Here is a 15864-nt window from a genome sequence, read left to right on the forward strand (position 1 = left end):
CTTTCAGCGCATAAGTCAGCGACTGCTCGGATAGAAATATCAGCATTTTTTTCCAATGACAATTTTATACAGTTGGCGACCATAGCGGACGTCAACTGTGCATGATCTAACCTGGATGCCGATGCGTGACATGTGTGCTTAGCCACATTCTTCGTGATGGCCCAAGTATTACCAAAGCCTGTAGCCCTCGCAACCAACGCCCACCTACACCGGGCGCTAACACACTTGTACCTCAGCCTGGTGGTATCGCTGTGTGTATTTTTAATCTCCCTATTTTGTTTAATGTGCCAGTGGTTAATTGTATCTTTCATCTTATCCTTGTTGTCATATGTCATCCCATCAGACAATTCATGTCTTTCTCCCTTTTATTTTACAAAAGAAACAACATCAATTTAATAACAACAATTTAATAATTAAATTAAAATTAAATATAAATTAAATATAAATTAACAAACATACCTCACAAGTCGCAAAAAAAGAGCTATCGGCTTCTCCAAACCCTGATGTGTCATGAAATTGCTCAAACAGATGTCTTTCCCCACGGTCCATTATAGGCCACTTCCGTCTACCAAGCACAGGAATACCAGTATCCTCATCACTGTGATCTGATACCCCACCGTCCCCATTATCATCCCAATTAGCCTCTGCCTCCATTTCTTCAGGATCATCGTCCGTATTGTCAGCATAATAAAGCCGTTCAGGGGTTTCAGATCGCTCCCTTTCAGATTGGACTCGGCTAGAGGACGAGGATGGAATCTGAGATCGACCCCTGTCAAATTGGACTCTACTAGGGCCCGCTACACATGGGGCCCGACTAGGACCCGCTACAGATGGGGCCCGGCTAGGACCCGTTACAGATTGCTAGAGCCCCAAACCCTGAGTCAACTGCAACAATTGTCTAGTATTCTGTCTGGAGTTATGTCTAGAGTTTTGTTTGGGGTTGGCTACAACATATAACTCTAGGAACTTGAAAGTCATATTCATTGTCATTTGGACATATAACTCCCAACTGCTATCGTCTTGTACCGGTAGCTGTTGGAACCATGTTTGATTGCCTTGGCCAATATTGATTCTTGCGGTAATTATCAGTTCATAATTACGGTGGTCAATACCGAGTTGTTGGTACACTTCCCTATTTAAACCTCTAAAACCAAACCAAGGCAGATATTGAACATTTTCGGCACTTGGTGGCTATAATAAGCACCATTTGGTCCTTGTAATACTTCACCATCAAAATAACAAGCAATTCCAATCATAATTGGTTGAATTAACCTAATAATACAAAATAACTAAATTAAAAAAACTACAAAAAATAAATTTTTTTTAAAAAAAAGGATGAAAAGGTAAAAAAACGTACCTATGCAGCAGCTTCGGTGAAGAATGAGAGTGGAGAATGAAAGACAGAACTGATCTGTATATAGTGAGAACCTGCCACGTGCGCAGATCAACACTGCGAACGGGTCTGTCCGCACCTCTATTACGCGCACGGGTCAGTCGGGAACGGGTCAGCTCGGGAACGAGTCCGTTCGCATATCTGTTACGCGCACGGGTCGTCGGGAACGGATCAGTCCGCATATCCATTACGCGAACGGGTAGCGACCCGTTTGCAGATCCAGTGTGCGAACGTGGCGGAATCTGAATTCGGAATTAACGGATGGTATTGATTTAATTCTGATTTATTGGGGTGGCACATAAAAAAAAAAAGGCTGGTTTCGTGCCAAGTTAAAAACAACGGTCTGAATCTACTAATCGTAAAAGATTCGAAAAGGAGGTGGGATCGGTGTAGCGTGGAGGACATACTGTCTATGACACGTGTCGGATTTTTATTAGCCATTACAGTACAACCACAAGATGCTAGCCACGTGTCCTTACCTTGAACCAAGAACGCGACAAGCCGACAATACAGGAAGCAAACAGCAAAAGAAGATCCCAGAACCTCATCCTCTCTGAATCCACCCCGTCCATCACCTCAAATCCAACGGCTCCAAGTGCCACAATCCAACCCACCTTATCTCCACCGCATGCGATCCCCATCAAAAGCCCAAAAAATAAAAAATAAAAAGTCTAAAACAAAAATGGCCTCACTCACCTCCACCACTGCCGCTGCGGTGGCCGGGCCTGCTCGCCGCCGGAGCCTCACCGTGCGTGCGTCAGCCACGAGCGTCAAGCTCTCCGGACGGCCACTTAAAGTGGCGGTAGTAGGCGGAGGTCCGGCGGGCGGAGCAGCGGCTGAGACACTCGCCAAGGGTGGGGTGGAGACGATACTGATCGAGAGAAAGCTCGATAACTGTAAGCCATGCGGCGGCGCCATTCCGCTGTGCATGGTCGATGAGTTCTCCCTGCCGTTGGATCTGATTGACCGGAGGGTGACGAAGATGAAGATGATATCGCCGTCGAATGTGGCCGTGGATATCGGGAGGACACTGGGGCCGGACGAGTACATTGGCATGGTACGGCGTGAGGTGTTGGATGATTACTTGCGGTCCCGGGCTAAGGCTGCCGGGGCCGAGGTCGTTAACGGGCTGTTTTTGAAATTTGATGCGCCGCAGGAACGCAACGGGCCGTACAGGTGAAATTGGGATCAATTTGAAATCTTTTGGGACAATTTCTTTGCTTTATGCTAGGCTTGAGTTGTTAACATGTCAAGTTAGTGTAGGCTTGATCGGTTTTTGTTGAGTTTCAGTACCCACATTATCTTAATTTGCATGCCCCAAATTTAGTTGTTAGTTGCCTATTTGAAGTAAGCTGAACAAGTTTCTAATAAAAATTGAAAAGAGTACAGAAATTTAATGGTGAATAACTTATTTTATTATGCTAATAGAATAATACCTCTGCAAGGAGGAAGATTTTGCTTGAATATGGTCTATGTATTTCTGATTCTGATGCTGTCAACATTTGGGATAACAAGTTTTAGCTTTCCATAAATTAAATCCACATATACACACCATATACATCTCTAGGAAAATTAATGTTTCTTCTTTAAACAAACAGAATCCACTACAATCATTATGACGGGGTCAAAGGTGAAAGAGGAGAGAGAAGGACCATCGAGGTGGATGCAGTGGTGGGGGCTGATGGTGCCAACTCGCGCGTTGCAAAAGAAATGGGAGCTGGAGATTACGAATACGCTATCGCATTCCAGGAGCGGGTGAGGATACCAGAGGAGAAGATGGAGTACTACAGGGAAAGAGCCGAGATGTATGTCGGAGATGATGTCTCGCCAGATTTCTATGGCTGGGTTTTCCCCAAGTGCGACCATGTGGCAGTTGGAACCGGCACGGTGACTCACAAGGCAGATATAAAGAAGTTTCAAGCAGCCACAAGGCTCAGGGCTAGGGATAAGATTGAAGGAGGAAAGATTATCAGAGTCGAGGCGCATCCTATTCCGGAGCATCCTAGACCCAAAAGGTACATTTCATTGAATGATAAAGAATTGAAAGTATGAATTTTTCAGGGTTAGTTTGATTAATCAAAATAATATGTGAAGTCGAGGTATGTATTACAATTTTAAATACGATTTAATAGTTGATTGCTTCTCTGTTACTGGTTTTCATATGTGTTGTTGTGTTGTTGAGTTGTCACAAAGACAATGTGCTTACGCTGTTACGCATGCTTGGCAGCCAGCATTGCAAATCTACTTGTTCATTCTCAGAGATTGCAAAAAATAACTTTATAAAAAAATTATATGCAGGGTCTCTGACCGTGTGACGCTTGTTGGTGATGCGGCCGGATATGTGACAAAGTGCTCCGGAGAGGGAATCTATTTTGCTGCAAAAAGTGGCCGCATGTGTGCTGAGGCAATTGTAGAGGGATCAGCAAATGGCACACGCTTGATTGATGAATCCGACTTGAGGAAGTACCTTGAGAAGTTTGATAAGTTGTACTGGCCAACTTACAAGGTGCTTGACGTGTTGCAAAAGGTGTTTTACCGCTCCAACGCCGCCAGAGAAGCATTTGTTGAGATGTGTGCTGATGAATATGTTCAGAAGATGACTTTTGATAGCTATTTGTATAAGCGGGTTGTGCCCGGTAACCCGCTTGATGATATCAGGCTCGCAGTTAATACTATTGGGAGCTTGGTTAGAGCAAGTGCACTGACGAGAGAGATGAAAAAGATCACCTTGTGACTTGTGAGATGGGTATGTTGTTAAAAAAGTTTGGGGATGCTAAATGGTTTGGAAATTAGGTAGGAGATTTGGAAGAGATGGAGACTAGGAAAGCTTAATAGTACGTTTCCAAACCGTTGCATTTTTGTCATGTTAAAGAAACATTTGTTGTAATATAATGGGAGTTGCTGCAGTTAAATCAGGGGAAATTTATCAAAATACTCTGCCCTTAATAATCATCAAACAAAATACTCATCTTCTAAATTATTAATAAAATGCCCTTATTAACCACAATTTTCCTTTCCGTCCCCCTCTCATTTACTCCCTTCCCTCCTTTTTCCTTTCTCCTTTCTCCTCTCTCCTCTCTCCTCTCTCTATTTAACAAACTGAATTACCTCCACTTTAAGGAAAAAAGTTTGAATGAGTCAGGTTTGTAAACTTCAACTTTGATTAATAAAGTATTATTTATAACATAACAATTTAAGGAAAAAAAGAGAGGCCAGAAGCCCATTTCCATTACTGAAATATAAAGTTACAAGTTCATGAGTAAGCACAAAACATAAAGCAAAGCCATGTAAGCAACCAGGCAATAAAACAGTCAAACAAAAGAAGCATCTAACATCCAAAAGTATTCTAAACTAGCTATAGGTAAGCCACTTAGTAGAGAGCTGAGGTTAACAAAAAGTATGTGGTATGTCATCTTCATTTAGCACTAAGGTTTGACTCCAGGAGGTTGAAAAACCACAATCTCCATATTATGTGGAATGACATTCAGAGGCACTAATCAATGACAATTTTGTAAATTAGTTATCATTTTTTATTTTACAAGTAGTGACTTATAAGGTACAATTATACGATTAACAAAATTCTTATCTTTAATCCAGCCATTTCCTTCTCTCTCCCATTAATTTGCTATTATATTTTCTCCATCTAATTTCTCCATCCTAATTCTTAAATGTATCAATTTTAGTTACAATTAGTTAAGCTGTGAATTGAACATAGAAGAATCACTTCTACTATTCTTTTGTAATGTTCACATTTTTTTGCGATCCATTACAAGACACAAATACTAATAAAGGTGCAAATATTTATAATTGAGGAGGGTTCAAATGCCTCTATTTTTTGTGCCTCTATCATGCATTCATTTTAAAAAAACTTTAATAACTCAAAGTTTAAAACTTAAACGTCAAAATAAAACCGTTAGATGTGATCTATGTTATTTTCTCTCTGTATCCATAAATAAAAATATCATATTTTGATTTTGCTTTTATATGAATCAATAAGTTGAAAAATTAACGTCTAGAAATTATCCACATTAGTATATATTTTTACAAGCTCAAAATGACAATCAAAACAAAGTTGAAATATCATAATTTTTTACACGTGCACAGATAAAATGATGTAGTTCATATCCAATAGTTTTATTTTGAATTTTAAAATTTAAATTTTGAATTATTAAAGTTTTTAAAAATAAAGACATGATGAAGACACAAAAAATAGAGACATTTGAAGCCTCCTCTTTATAATTTATAATTTGGTCTTCTCTAATTAATGTTTGAAATGATTGGATAATCATGATAGCGCATATCGTTTAAATAATGTTCCAATGATTGAATGTAGTTTGATGTTATGAATTTTATTTACAATAATGGCGAAAATCATATTTTTTTTCATTAGTATGTTTAATTATTTATGTCAGTAGAACGTTTTGGAGATCCTAGATAGATGTGGTAAACTTTAATGTTCAATTATTGGCCATTGAAAGAAATAGAAGACGCAACGCTCTATCTTTATAATTAATCACACCAAAGATTTTTGAACAGCATAGCATGCCTAGTTATCATGTCTTTTGTTAGTTTTATTTTTATGTAAATCCTTGCTAGGTATCAATATCATGCCTTTTGTTTCTATAACATGTACAACTCATCATAATCACTACAAGTAGCGTGAATTAGTCAAATGGGTTCGAAATTTGTCCGACGACCTTTGGACCTGATCCTATGAAATAGAGAACAATTGTAAAACAAATCTTTTAAATGTCTTGGAATGAAATAGAGAACAATTGATGGTATCTCTGTTAACTCCTTCAAACCACTAATTTAAGAGACATATAATCCTTCATTTTTTATGTTCGTCCGATTGGTATTTAAATAATTAAATTTACGCGAACGGTCTAGATCTAAAGAATTGTTCAAATTGTTCAAATTGTTCAAATTTATCAAGTTCTAAATTATTTGTGCGAATTTTGCACCGATTGGTTGAAGTTGACCCGGCTTTAAATAAAATTTATCCAAAAGCTTTTGAAAAAATCTAGTTCCATTTTTACTGGGGGTGTCAGTGGTACTTTTTTTTAGCCGTATATCCAATCTATATCATATTCGATAAGACATAAGACATGTGTGAGTAAATTTTTTTTCTCGTTAGTTTATTGGGTATCAATATGGTAAGAATTATTTTTTGTTAATTAAATTAGTAAGAGTATGGATAATAATTATTTCGTATCCGTTATTTTATAAGATAATTATAAATTTTTAAATTTTAAATATTTAATTCAATTTCCAGCACATTTAGATTTACTCTTTCATTTCAGTGCCCTAAACTGCGTATCTATATTCAATTCAATTAATTACTGAGTTGTTTCACAAGGGACATTATTTCTAATACAATATTTATATCATGCCATGTAGCAGCCCTTCGACCTTCTCGTTGATCTTCTGTTTTACACCAGGCGTCTATGAAATGTATTTAATTTCATGTATACAAATTATGCATTTTAATGAATGATCAGGTCTTACCCCTACAACTCTGTGTTATACTTGGTACTATGAAATGAAGGTCTTATTTTCTGATATATATATATATATATATATATATATATATATATATATATATGGAATATCAAAAGTTTATGCATTTTTAATTAAAGTTTGAGCAATCATTATTATTATTAGTGATGTATATTTGTTTTTTTTTCAGTGTTCTAAATAGCACTGCTATAGTATTTTTGGACCCTAAACGCTAAGATATGGCATCAAAACATGCTATTTGGTACGAAGAATAATCTGTCAGAGAGAGATGAAAAGGTACAAGAGACTCCCTAATTTGTTTTCTGTTATGCGAACTGAAAGGGGAGGATAAAATTAGGACATTTATTTTTTTAATTTGGGTAGTTTGTCTTTACTTTCAAATATGAGGTTAATTTTACTTTTTACTAAATTAGCAAGTAGTTCTGTTTTAGTACAATTTATGTTTTTTTTTTTTTTTTTTTTTTTTTTCCTTTTTTGAGGTAACAAAATGATATTTACTATAAGGTAGTTGGAATATTTTGAATAAATTAAGATAGTTAATTATGTCATGATGTCTATAATATAGTACAAATATATAATATAATTTTTATAAAAATAAAAAACGCTATGTAGCATAGCTTTCGCTATAGCTTTTTTTTATAGGTTTTCCGCTATGACGCGATAAATGCTATTTAGAACCTTGGGTTTTTTAGTAGTGTCTATCTTTTGTTATAAGAATATATTAAACATATTGTTTTTATTGGCATGACTTGTTTTTTAGTTAAATAATTGAATGAATTCAAATAAATATTCGTATTTTTGAATTTTCTTGTTTTATGAAAGATAATTTAGTTGAAATTGATTGCACATTTATTTTCATGTTTTATTAGTAATGCAATTACATGTGTAAAATAAATGAGTTTTTGATGTTATATTTGTAAAATATAATAAAACTTATTATATTAGTATTATCTAGTTATTCACTCGCTAATATTTTGTTATCCGAAAATATATTTTAAAATTAAAATAAGGTAAGATAAGATCAATTTTTAATAAATAAAGATAAAATATAAGTAAAATTAATTTTAATGAGTATGAATATGAATATGAATATGAATATGAATACATCTATATGGTATCCATTGACACCCCTATTTTCTACTATGATCGACCTTATGACCTAGTCACTCAATGAGACGATTAAGGAGTCCTTCGGACGAGATTTGGGCCAAAAGCATCGTATCTGATCCGCACCTATACTATATATATATATATATATATAGTTACTATATAACCGTTCGCTTCTCTTCGCAGCACCCTTTCACCACCTCTTCTCGTCCCAAAAAGAACAATACATGATATAAATTAAACAGAAAAAAAAAAGTTAGGCAAAATAGAAAATATAGGAAATAATTAAGATAGTATATATGGCACAGGCCGGAGGAGAGTACGAGTTTTCCATGAAATTCCCAGACGGCAACCTTCACCTGCAGAGGGACAGAGCAGTACTGTCTCTTCCCACTTCACCCGTGTCGTCCCCACTGGTTGCATGTCGCCACGGCCATAAGCGCCGTGCTGTGGCCAAGGGTTTCCAGAACACACTTTCGAAGACCTCTATGCTCGTCAACTTCCTTCCGACTGGGACGCTTCTCACCTTTGAAATGCTCCTCCCATCTGCTTCCGGTGATGGCACTTGTTCGCATGTCAGCACCATGATGATACTTGTGCTGCTTGCACTTTGTGCCGGGTCATGCTTCTTCTTCCACTTCACTGACAGTTTCCGAGGCTCTGATGGTACAGTTTCCATGATCATTTAGAAATCTAATTATATGTAATTCTGTCTTTTTATAATTTTTCTTTCTCTGTATAACAGGCAAGGTGTACTATGGGTTTGTAACGCCGAAGGGTTTGGCGCTGTTCAAGAGCGGGCTAGAAGTTGAAGTGCCGAAAGACGACCGCTACAAGATGGGGTTCACGGACCTGGTGCATGCGCTCATGTCAGTGATGGTCTTTACGGCGATTGCTTTCTCTGACCACCGGGTCACCAACTGTCTCTTCCCAGCACACAAGAAAGATATGGATCAAGTCATGGAGACATTTCCCCTTATGGTTGGAGTAATTTGTAGTGGCCTCTTTCTGGTGTTTCCCAATACACGCTTTGGTGTTGGATGCGGAGCTGCTTGATTTGATTCTATTTGATTTGTTAAAATTAATATAGTCATTTTCATATCAGATTGCTGTTTGTAGTTAATAATAAGTGAGTTATTGGTAATTTGTAATTAGTGAATTAATAATGTGTGGTTATCATGTGAACATTGTATAATGGCTTTCTGTAATTTAAAGACATGAAGCTCGATATATTTGGTTGATATTTAAATTTAAATATAAGAAAGATAAGTTACTTCATCTTACTTTTAATATTTTACATCTCGCTTAGAAATTTACTCTGTATTCATGTCTGACTTCTATTTTACTTCTATTTTACTTGTTTCACAGCTTAAATGTGAAATAAGAAGTTCACTTCTTACTCCACAATGAAACATAATTCCTAATGTCTTTGTCTTCCACAGAGCCTTGCTGAGATTGTCCAAATCTAGAATAATAGGTCATAACTTTGGAACAATAGGCCGTATAATTACTTTACAAAGGAAAACAAAAACGTTGAAACTGATAGATTTCAACACAAAAATGATAATAATTAAAAAAAATCATGAATAATGATTAAACATACACCTTTACATCTCATACAACTCTAAGCATCGATCATTAACCTAATCTGAGCCCAGATATCTCTACTATACTACAAAGGGCCCTTCTTCTACAGTAATAATTCCAGTGAAATCTCTATTGTAATAAAAAGAAAAAGAAAAAGAAAAAAAAAAGAAAAAAGAAAACTAATAATCTATAATTCTATCTACCAAAACTTAAAAGCAATCGGTTATCTTTTACAGAGTGCTGTTCTTCCTCGCCATTAGCTCATCAGGAGGAACATGAGTCATCAAGCAATTAATCAACCTCTCCAAATCGCACCCCAAAAGTACAAGTTTATCGGTCTCCACAACAAACTGCTCTTTTGGTGGTCTGAAGCTTTTCCCAGAGGCATAGCATCTCTCTGGGCTCTTGGTAATGGGCCAAGATATAGCCCATCTCACAGCCATCAGTTAATATCCTTTCCTCGGTAACATACTGCACGTCTGTACCGGCCTTCTTCATCTCATCAACCCAGATTCCCATTGCTACATCCTCCAGCTTGAACATCTGCAAATTTCATTATGTCAGACAGGTTACTTGATTTTTCTATAAAATGAAAAAAATATGTTTGCTGAGGCTATGGTACTATGCATAGCACAAATTGGTCCCTATTACATATCAATATTTTTGTTTTAAAAGTCCAAATAGTCAATTTGAACTGTTCACCATGATTTTCATATGGAAATGTACTTTCAGACAACATTTTACAATTTTAAAAAATTGTCCTAATTTTAGATAGGTAGAAATCACTATTTTTGAATGATCTACCTTCAAATGGCCTTTCTTGTGCTGCTTGAAGATCGCTTTTGCAATGTTGCGAGACACAATGTATCCAGGACCATGTGCCCATGGTGGGTACTTTTCCTCAGGATATTCCTATATAAAATAAATCATCAAAGACCAAACATTTAAACATATATATTCCAGTGATTTCTCCAAACAATAAAAATTAACTTGTGCCGAAAAGATTTACCTCAGGAGTTATGTGCCATTTACTGTCAGGGTCTCTGTGAGGCTGAGAGTCAAAATTAATCTTACCATATAACAATTCACTAGTGGAATTTACTCGTTTCAGGGACTCAAGAATCTCGTCAACTCGAACAAATGCATCATCATCTGTTTTCATGATATACTTTGCTGACGCAACATTTGTCTGGCATAAAAATTTAAAAACTTAGTGCATGAAATGCAAAATCAGATTTTTGCAAAAGAACATATTTTAAGACTGTTGAAACTAGCAAGGGGCTGTTTACCCCATATATGCAAATAGCAATTGTTTTCCATGTAATAAGACTGTAGTAATCCACAAAGGGCATAAGCTGCACATCGCCATAAGTGCGTGCCTCATTCCATAGCTCGTCATTAACAATCTGATTCTTGTGCTTTGGAATTTAGAAACAAAAAAAAGAGTCAACTAATAGAAGTTCAAACCAAAGTTTGCAATATAGCCTGAATCAACCATATGTTATCAATTAATAGAATCCTTTATTAAGTTTTGATTTACTGTCCACAACAAGTAAAACCACAAAAAGGATACAAATATCACACATGGTTATTGGTTACCAAAACTATTCTGAAATCGTTGGTACATACTTCATCGTCTTACAAAGAACGTTTGTACACAGGTTTGATTACTCATATTAACACTCCAATTCTCTTTCTACGATGTCATTGGCAGTTTGCGCCCTTAAATTTTTTTTCATATCATTTAACACTTCCATAGTTATTCTTACCAGACCAACAAAAAATCGGACCACAACCGAAGCAGATCGCACAACATCATACTGCATCCATGTCCTTCGAATCGACATTCGTCGTTTGAAATTGTTCGCATTAGAGAAAACACCAATAACAAGATTTGCAGTTTTGTTAACTGGCAGAGGCGGTGCCTTCAAAAGTTCCAGATCCACGACATGGTCTACTTCCTCTGACGTGGGAAGCCCACTTGCAATGACAGACAATAGCTTGATTTCACCGGAGACTTTTACCTCACTTGCAAGCCATGGCTCCAAACTCTGAAACAATGAATAGAGAAGAAATACGTATGATCTGAGAGACTTTTCTTTAATCTCTGATTTGTGACAAATTGGTTTTCTGAGAGTGAAAAAGTACCTGACGGAAAGCAAATGAGGTGATATGCTTCCCATCTACAGTCATATGCACCCCCTCTGACCCGACACGCAAAATTGCAATGGCAAGGTGGCCTCTTTTGAAAGGGAAATATTTCCTAGTTTCATTCCGTTGCTTCTTTCCTAGTGAATCCCTTGATACATTGAAGCGTGCCTTAGTTGAATAAGTCTGTTTCTCATCCTTGCCCACCATGGGATTACAAACAGCCAAATCATCAACTGGACAATAATTTGAATACAAAAGACAGATTATTCTTTCTTCCACTAGATAGATGATAGAGAGATAGAGTCCGGCTACTCTACTCTACTTGTATAAGCATATCATGGCATATGCTTATAAGTCATATATCCGTTTTAAAAGTCCAAATAGTCGACCTAAACCGTTAAACATGATCTCCATATTAAAATGTGCTTGAAGACCTTACATTTTTTTTGGAAAAATTTTACATTTTTTTAGAATTTTGAAAATGAAGTTTTTTAAGAAAAATAATGCATCAAGATTAACTAAAAAAAAATTCATTTTTTTTACTGATTGACTTGATACTAAATAAATTAAAAAAATTTTAAATTTTATAAGTAAAAGAGTTCTCATGAACGAGATTGGTTTGAACGGTTTGGATTTGTCGTTTGGACTTTGAAAACGGATATATGACTTATAAGCATATGTCGTGATGTGCTTATATAAGTAGCGTAGCCGGACTCAAATAGATATATAAATAAATAAATAAGTAGGTGCTTCTTTCAATCAGAAATACCTTTAGCAGTTTCGTCAAACTCGCCATCAGGTGGGCAGCGTTCTTCTGAGCCCCAATCATCTGCGACCGTCCACGTGTTTTGCACTATGACAGGATCCTCTGTCAGCTTATCACCACCAAGTCGCACATTATAATGCAGCAAAATTGGAGTATACGGCTCCCCTGGTACTGTACTACCAGTCAAATCTATCTTAAACTCACCGAAAATGCCTTCAGGTGTGCCAATAAAAGTCAAAGAGGAGCCGTGAACAAGCCCACATGGTATCTTCAATGAAAAACTATCAGTAACTCCTAAACCCGAGGCATTCATTTGTCGAATAGAATAAGGGCACTGTTTCTCTTTCCCTTTGTGTGTCCCACTGCCATTGTTTGCTAAAATAGACAATTTTTCTTCTTCGACTGAAACCATGAGCTTCTCCCATGCATCACTGGCCTCTTTGATTGCCTCTACACCTTGCGGTAATCGGTGGGCACTTTTCCCCAAATGCTTCAAATGGTTCCATGTGTGTAGAATCCGCATTTCCTCCTTGGAGAGATTTCTCGGCAATACTAGAGTAGAAAAAAGGTTTTCAATTGAAATGACTTGAGATGCATTTTGAGGTTCTTGAACTGCCAGTGGTTCTGGCACATCTAACCAGAGAAGTGGGTCTGAGTTGTTGCGGTAGAGGATTGCTTGAAGTGAACTCTCGGCAAGCGGGCTGTCCCATATCATGTACCTCAGGACAAGAATAGTGAGTAAGGAGGCTAATAAAGTACCGCCTGGCCATTTCTTCATTGTTCAATCAATCACCAACCGAAAGTTGATTGGGCTCATGCTCTATTTAATAGAGATAAATATCCTGACAAGGATTTAAAGAGAACTTAATTGCAACCTATATTGATGAATTGCATAAGGAGAAATAATTGGCTTAAGTAGAACATGCCATTGTTAGAATGTTATATAAGGAAATATTGAAACAATTGGATGGTGTACATCATGCTGGGTAATATTTTTGAAAGTATATGCATACCAGATGCTCGATAAAATGCCCAAGCGCATTCTATATATAAATTGATCCCACCTCAGTTTAAATTAGAACTTTCCCTTCCAATACTTAACTGCATGTGGATAAAAATAAGAAAGAAAATACTGAAAATTAAAAAAAAAAAATCTAAATTTCCGAAATATAATACAAAGTGATTTGTAGAGTTATTATCAGGGCAATAAAATTATAGCATTTTGTATTATAGAGTCTAAAATAAAATCAAAATCGCACTAAGATCTAGAATTATAGAGTAAAAACCGTAACAACTAGCTACATTTAACCCAGGCATTCACACACTACCATCAGGTCAAACTACAAACAAATTAAATCTTAGACCCACCACCTGAAACACAAAACTTGAGAATATAGCAACCGCAATGGTAACCTCTAAGAAATGCAGAGAGAGAAGTTGTACGAGATAGAATGAAAATGGTGAAAACTCGGATCTGAACTTACCGTGTTAGAAAGGAAGAAGAGAAAAATCTCCGTACTTGCACAAATCTAGAAGAATACAAAATGCCGCGGAGGGAGAAGAGAGGTAGGGGCCATGGGGTGGAGTTTGGTCTTTATAAATGAGAATAAATGAATTTTGGGTAACGAGAGAAGGAAGCAAAGAAAAGAGAAGCTGAGAGAAGAGAAAAGGAGAGATAATTAAGAGTTGAGACTTGTTTGAGAGGTTTTTTCTAGTCTACGCCTCGGACCGATCGGGTCGGTCGTTCTCATGTCACTATGCTACTTCCTTTCAAAAAAGGAAAGGAAACGATAAAAAATAATCCAGTTTAATTATAACCTTTGCAGCTAGGGGTGTCTTTTTAGTTTTTATAATTAAACTGTATCCTTTTTTGAAAGGAAGTAGCATAGTGACATGAGAACGACCGACCCGATCGGTCCGAGGCGTAGACTAGAAAAAACCTCTCAAACAAGTCTCAACTCTTAATTATAAAAAAAAAAATACTTTTACTTATAAACATCACAAAATTTAATGAAAGCGTAATACGTTTATTTTTATTCGTAGGACTTAATTATAGAGATGACTAAATTAGAATTACATCTGGTCCTAGCTTTTTTTAGATGTTTTTAACTCAATTGGTGATAATTAATTTTGACAAAAGAAACAGAATAACATATTTTTTACTTTGATAACCTAGTAATTAATTCTTATACATTATTTTTTACTTTCATCAGTGCGCGCGTGAGAAAGAGAATCCTAATTCCTAGTTAGGTTTAAATTAGGTGGGAATTGAAACTGCCAAACAAAGAGAAGCGTGTAGATCGAGTCAAAAATAAGCTCTTATGCAAAATCGTTAGATGGACACAACGTCTTTCAAATGGTAGCTGCAAGCTGTAGATAAATTGATTTATTTAAATAACCTGTCATCAAATTTGACTCTGAAAATTTGTTATTTGCATTTAAATAACCTGTCATCAAATGGAACACACTTCCATGGATAGTTGGATACCCATAGCAAATAAGGATAATTAAATAATTTGCCGAGATTTTTATGGTGGCGGTAATGCGTAATTGTTCTGTCGTCGATATCTAAGACTAGTAGGTGGGGGTGGGGCCAGCAGTGTGTTGACAATGACAAGTGTTGTTGTTTTCTTGCAACAAAAAATGTACATGTCATCAGATTTATATCTCCATCAGTTTTCCTCTTTGCCGACTCAGCTCCGTAATTCCACAAGTGTTGTCGTTTTCTAGCAAGAAAATTGTACATTTCAGCTCATTTTTTAAGGATAATAATATGAAACTTCATCAATTTTGTTAATATCTCTAACTTTGATTATATTATTAAAACAATTTAATTAAATTGAACGTTTAAATTAATTTTTCTATTAAGTAATAACGAGTCTTGAGATAACTTATGGTGTAGACAGCCACTCGCACATCAACATGCAACTAATTTTGCTGAAGCCATTTCGTTTTACAAGGGATATTAATTTTTAGGAGCCTGATAATTGTACCTCAAACAAAATCTCCGTGCGCGTTCTCCAAGTAGTTCAACAGAAAAAAAAACTTTTAATGTTATCTAACTTTCATTTCCAGCGCTAATATTCAAACATTTAAAGCTCTGTTTATAACATTTTACAATGCTACTCGCAAGCATTTAAACCTATATCTGCAAGCATTAAAATTATAAATCTGCATAGTTTTAACTCCTAACTACTTTTGTTTTCAAGCCAAAAACAGAAAGATTTCTTTTACCCACTTTTTTTATTTTTTCTCTGATCATTCTCATCCATTTTCTCGACGATCCGTGATGAATTTTGCGAATCTAAAAATATGAACGTTTTTTTATCCGATTTTCTCT

At 36.2% G+C, this 15864-nt stretch overlaps 3 protein-coding genes across 5 annotated transcripts; 2 read left to right on the plus strand and 1 right to left on the minus strand.

Moving 5' to 3' along the window:
* Positions 1–2007: 2007 nt before the first annotated feature.
* Positions 2008–4305, plus strand: LOC144568525 (Pyridine nucleotide-disulfide oxidoreductase family protein). Its single transcript, XM_078318887.1, has 3 exons — positions 2008–2569; positions 2992–3408; positions 3692–4305. Exons 1-3 carry the CDS (start codon positions 2022–2024, stop codon positions 4125–4127), a joined length of 1401 nt encoding a protein of 466 aa, XP_078175013.1. The 5' UTR covers positions 2008–2021; the 3' UTR covers positions 4128–4305.
* A 4032-nt stretch (positions 4306–8337) lies between these two features.
* On the plus strand, positions 8338–9100 carry LOC144568736 (protein DMP9-like). Its single transcript, XM_078319110.1, has 2 exons — positions 8338–8686; positions 8766–9100. Exons 1-2 carry the CDS (start codon positions 8353–8355, stop codon positions 9074–9076), a joined length of 645 nt encoding a protein of 214 aa, XP_078175236.1. The 5' UTR covers positions 8338–8352; the 3' UTR covers positions 9077–9100.
* Positions 9101–9567: 467 nt separating this feature from the next.
* Positions 9568–14193, minus strand: GALT1 (galactosyltransferase1). 3 transcript variants are annotated; one of them, XM_078318598.1, is made up of 9 exons: positions 14009–14104; positions 13827–13895; positions 12528–13366; positions 11756–11991; positions 11377–11658; positions 10897–11025; positions 10617–10796; positions 10412–10519; positions 9568–10150 (listed from the first exon to the last, which is right to left on the minus strand). In XM_078318598.1, the coding sequence occupies exons 3-9, from the start codon at positions 13300–13302 to the stop codon at positions 9938–9940; spliced, it is 1923 nt and encodes a 640-aa protein (XP_078174724.1). In that variant the 5' UTR covers positions 13303–13366; positions 13827–13895; positions 14009–14104; the 3' UTR covers positions 9568–9937. The 3 variants fall into 3 exon arrangements, with proteins under 3 accessions (XP_078174724.1, XP_078174723.1, XP_078174725.1); XM_078318597.1 differs by lacking the exon at positions 13827–13895 and having other exon boundaries at positions 14009–14193; XM_078318599.1 differs by lacking the exon at positions 13827–13895 and having other exon boundaries at positions 12528–13344; positions 14009–14167.
* Positions 14194–15864: the final 1671 nt, after the last annotated feature.

Source organism: Carex rostrata, chromosome 17 (assembly GCF_964058835.1).
Source record: "Carex rostrata chromosome 17, lpCarRost1.2, whole genome shotgun sequence".
Classification (NCBI taxonomy): Eukaryota; Viridiplantae; Streptophyta; class Magnoliopsida; order Poales; family Cyperaceae; genus Carex; species Carex rostrata.

Excerpts from the sequence above, each read along its gene's own strand:
- GALT1 (XM_078318597.1), bottom strand. The coding sequence starts at position 13,302 with ATGAAGAAATGGCCAGGCGGTACTTTATTAGCCTCCTTACTCACTATT. Across the intron at positions 11,026-11,376 it reads TCCGATTTTTTGTTGGTCTG|CACAAGAATCAGATTGTTAA; the intron begins GTAAGAATAACT and ends TAAATTCCAAAG. Across the intron at positions 10,520-10,616 it reads AATGGCACATAACTCCTGAG|GAATATCCTGAGGAAAAGTA; the intron begins GTAAATCTTTTC and ends TATTTTATATAG.
- LOC144568736 (XM_078319110.1), top strand. The coding sequence starts at position 8,353 with ATGAAATTCCCAGACGGCAACCTTCACCTGCAGAGGGACAGAGCAGTA. Across the intron at positions 8,687-8,765 it reads CAGTTTCCGAGGCTCTGATG|GCAAGGTGTACTATGGGTTT; the intron begins GTACAGTTTCCA and ends TCTGTATAACAG.
- LOC144568525 (XM_078318887.1), top strand. The coding sequence starts at position 2,022 with ATGCGATCCCCATCAAAAGCCCAAAAAATAAAAAATAAAAAGTCTAAA. Across the intron at positions 2,570-2,991 it reads GAACGCAACGGGCCGTACAG|AATCCACTACAATCATTATG; the intron begins GTGAAATTGGGA and ends TTAAACAAACAG. Across the intron at positions 3,409-3,691 it reads GAGCATCCTAGACCCAAAAG|GGTCTCTGACCGTGTGACGC; the intron begins GTACATTTCATT and ends AATTATATGCAG.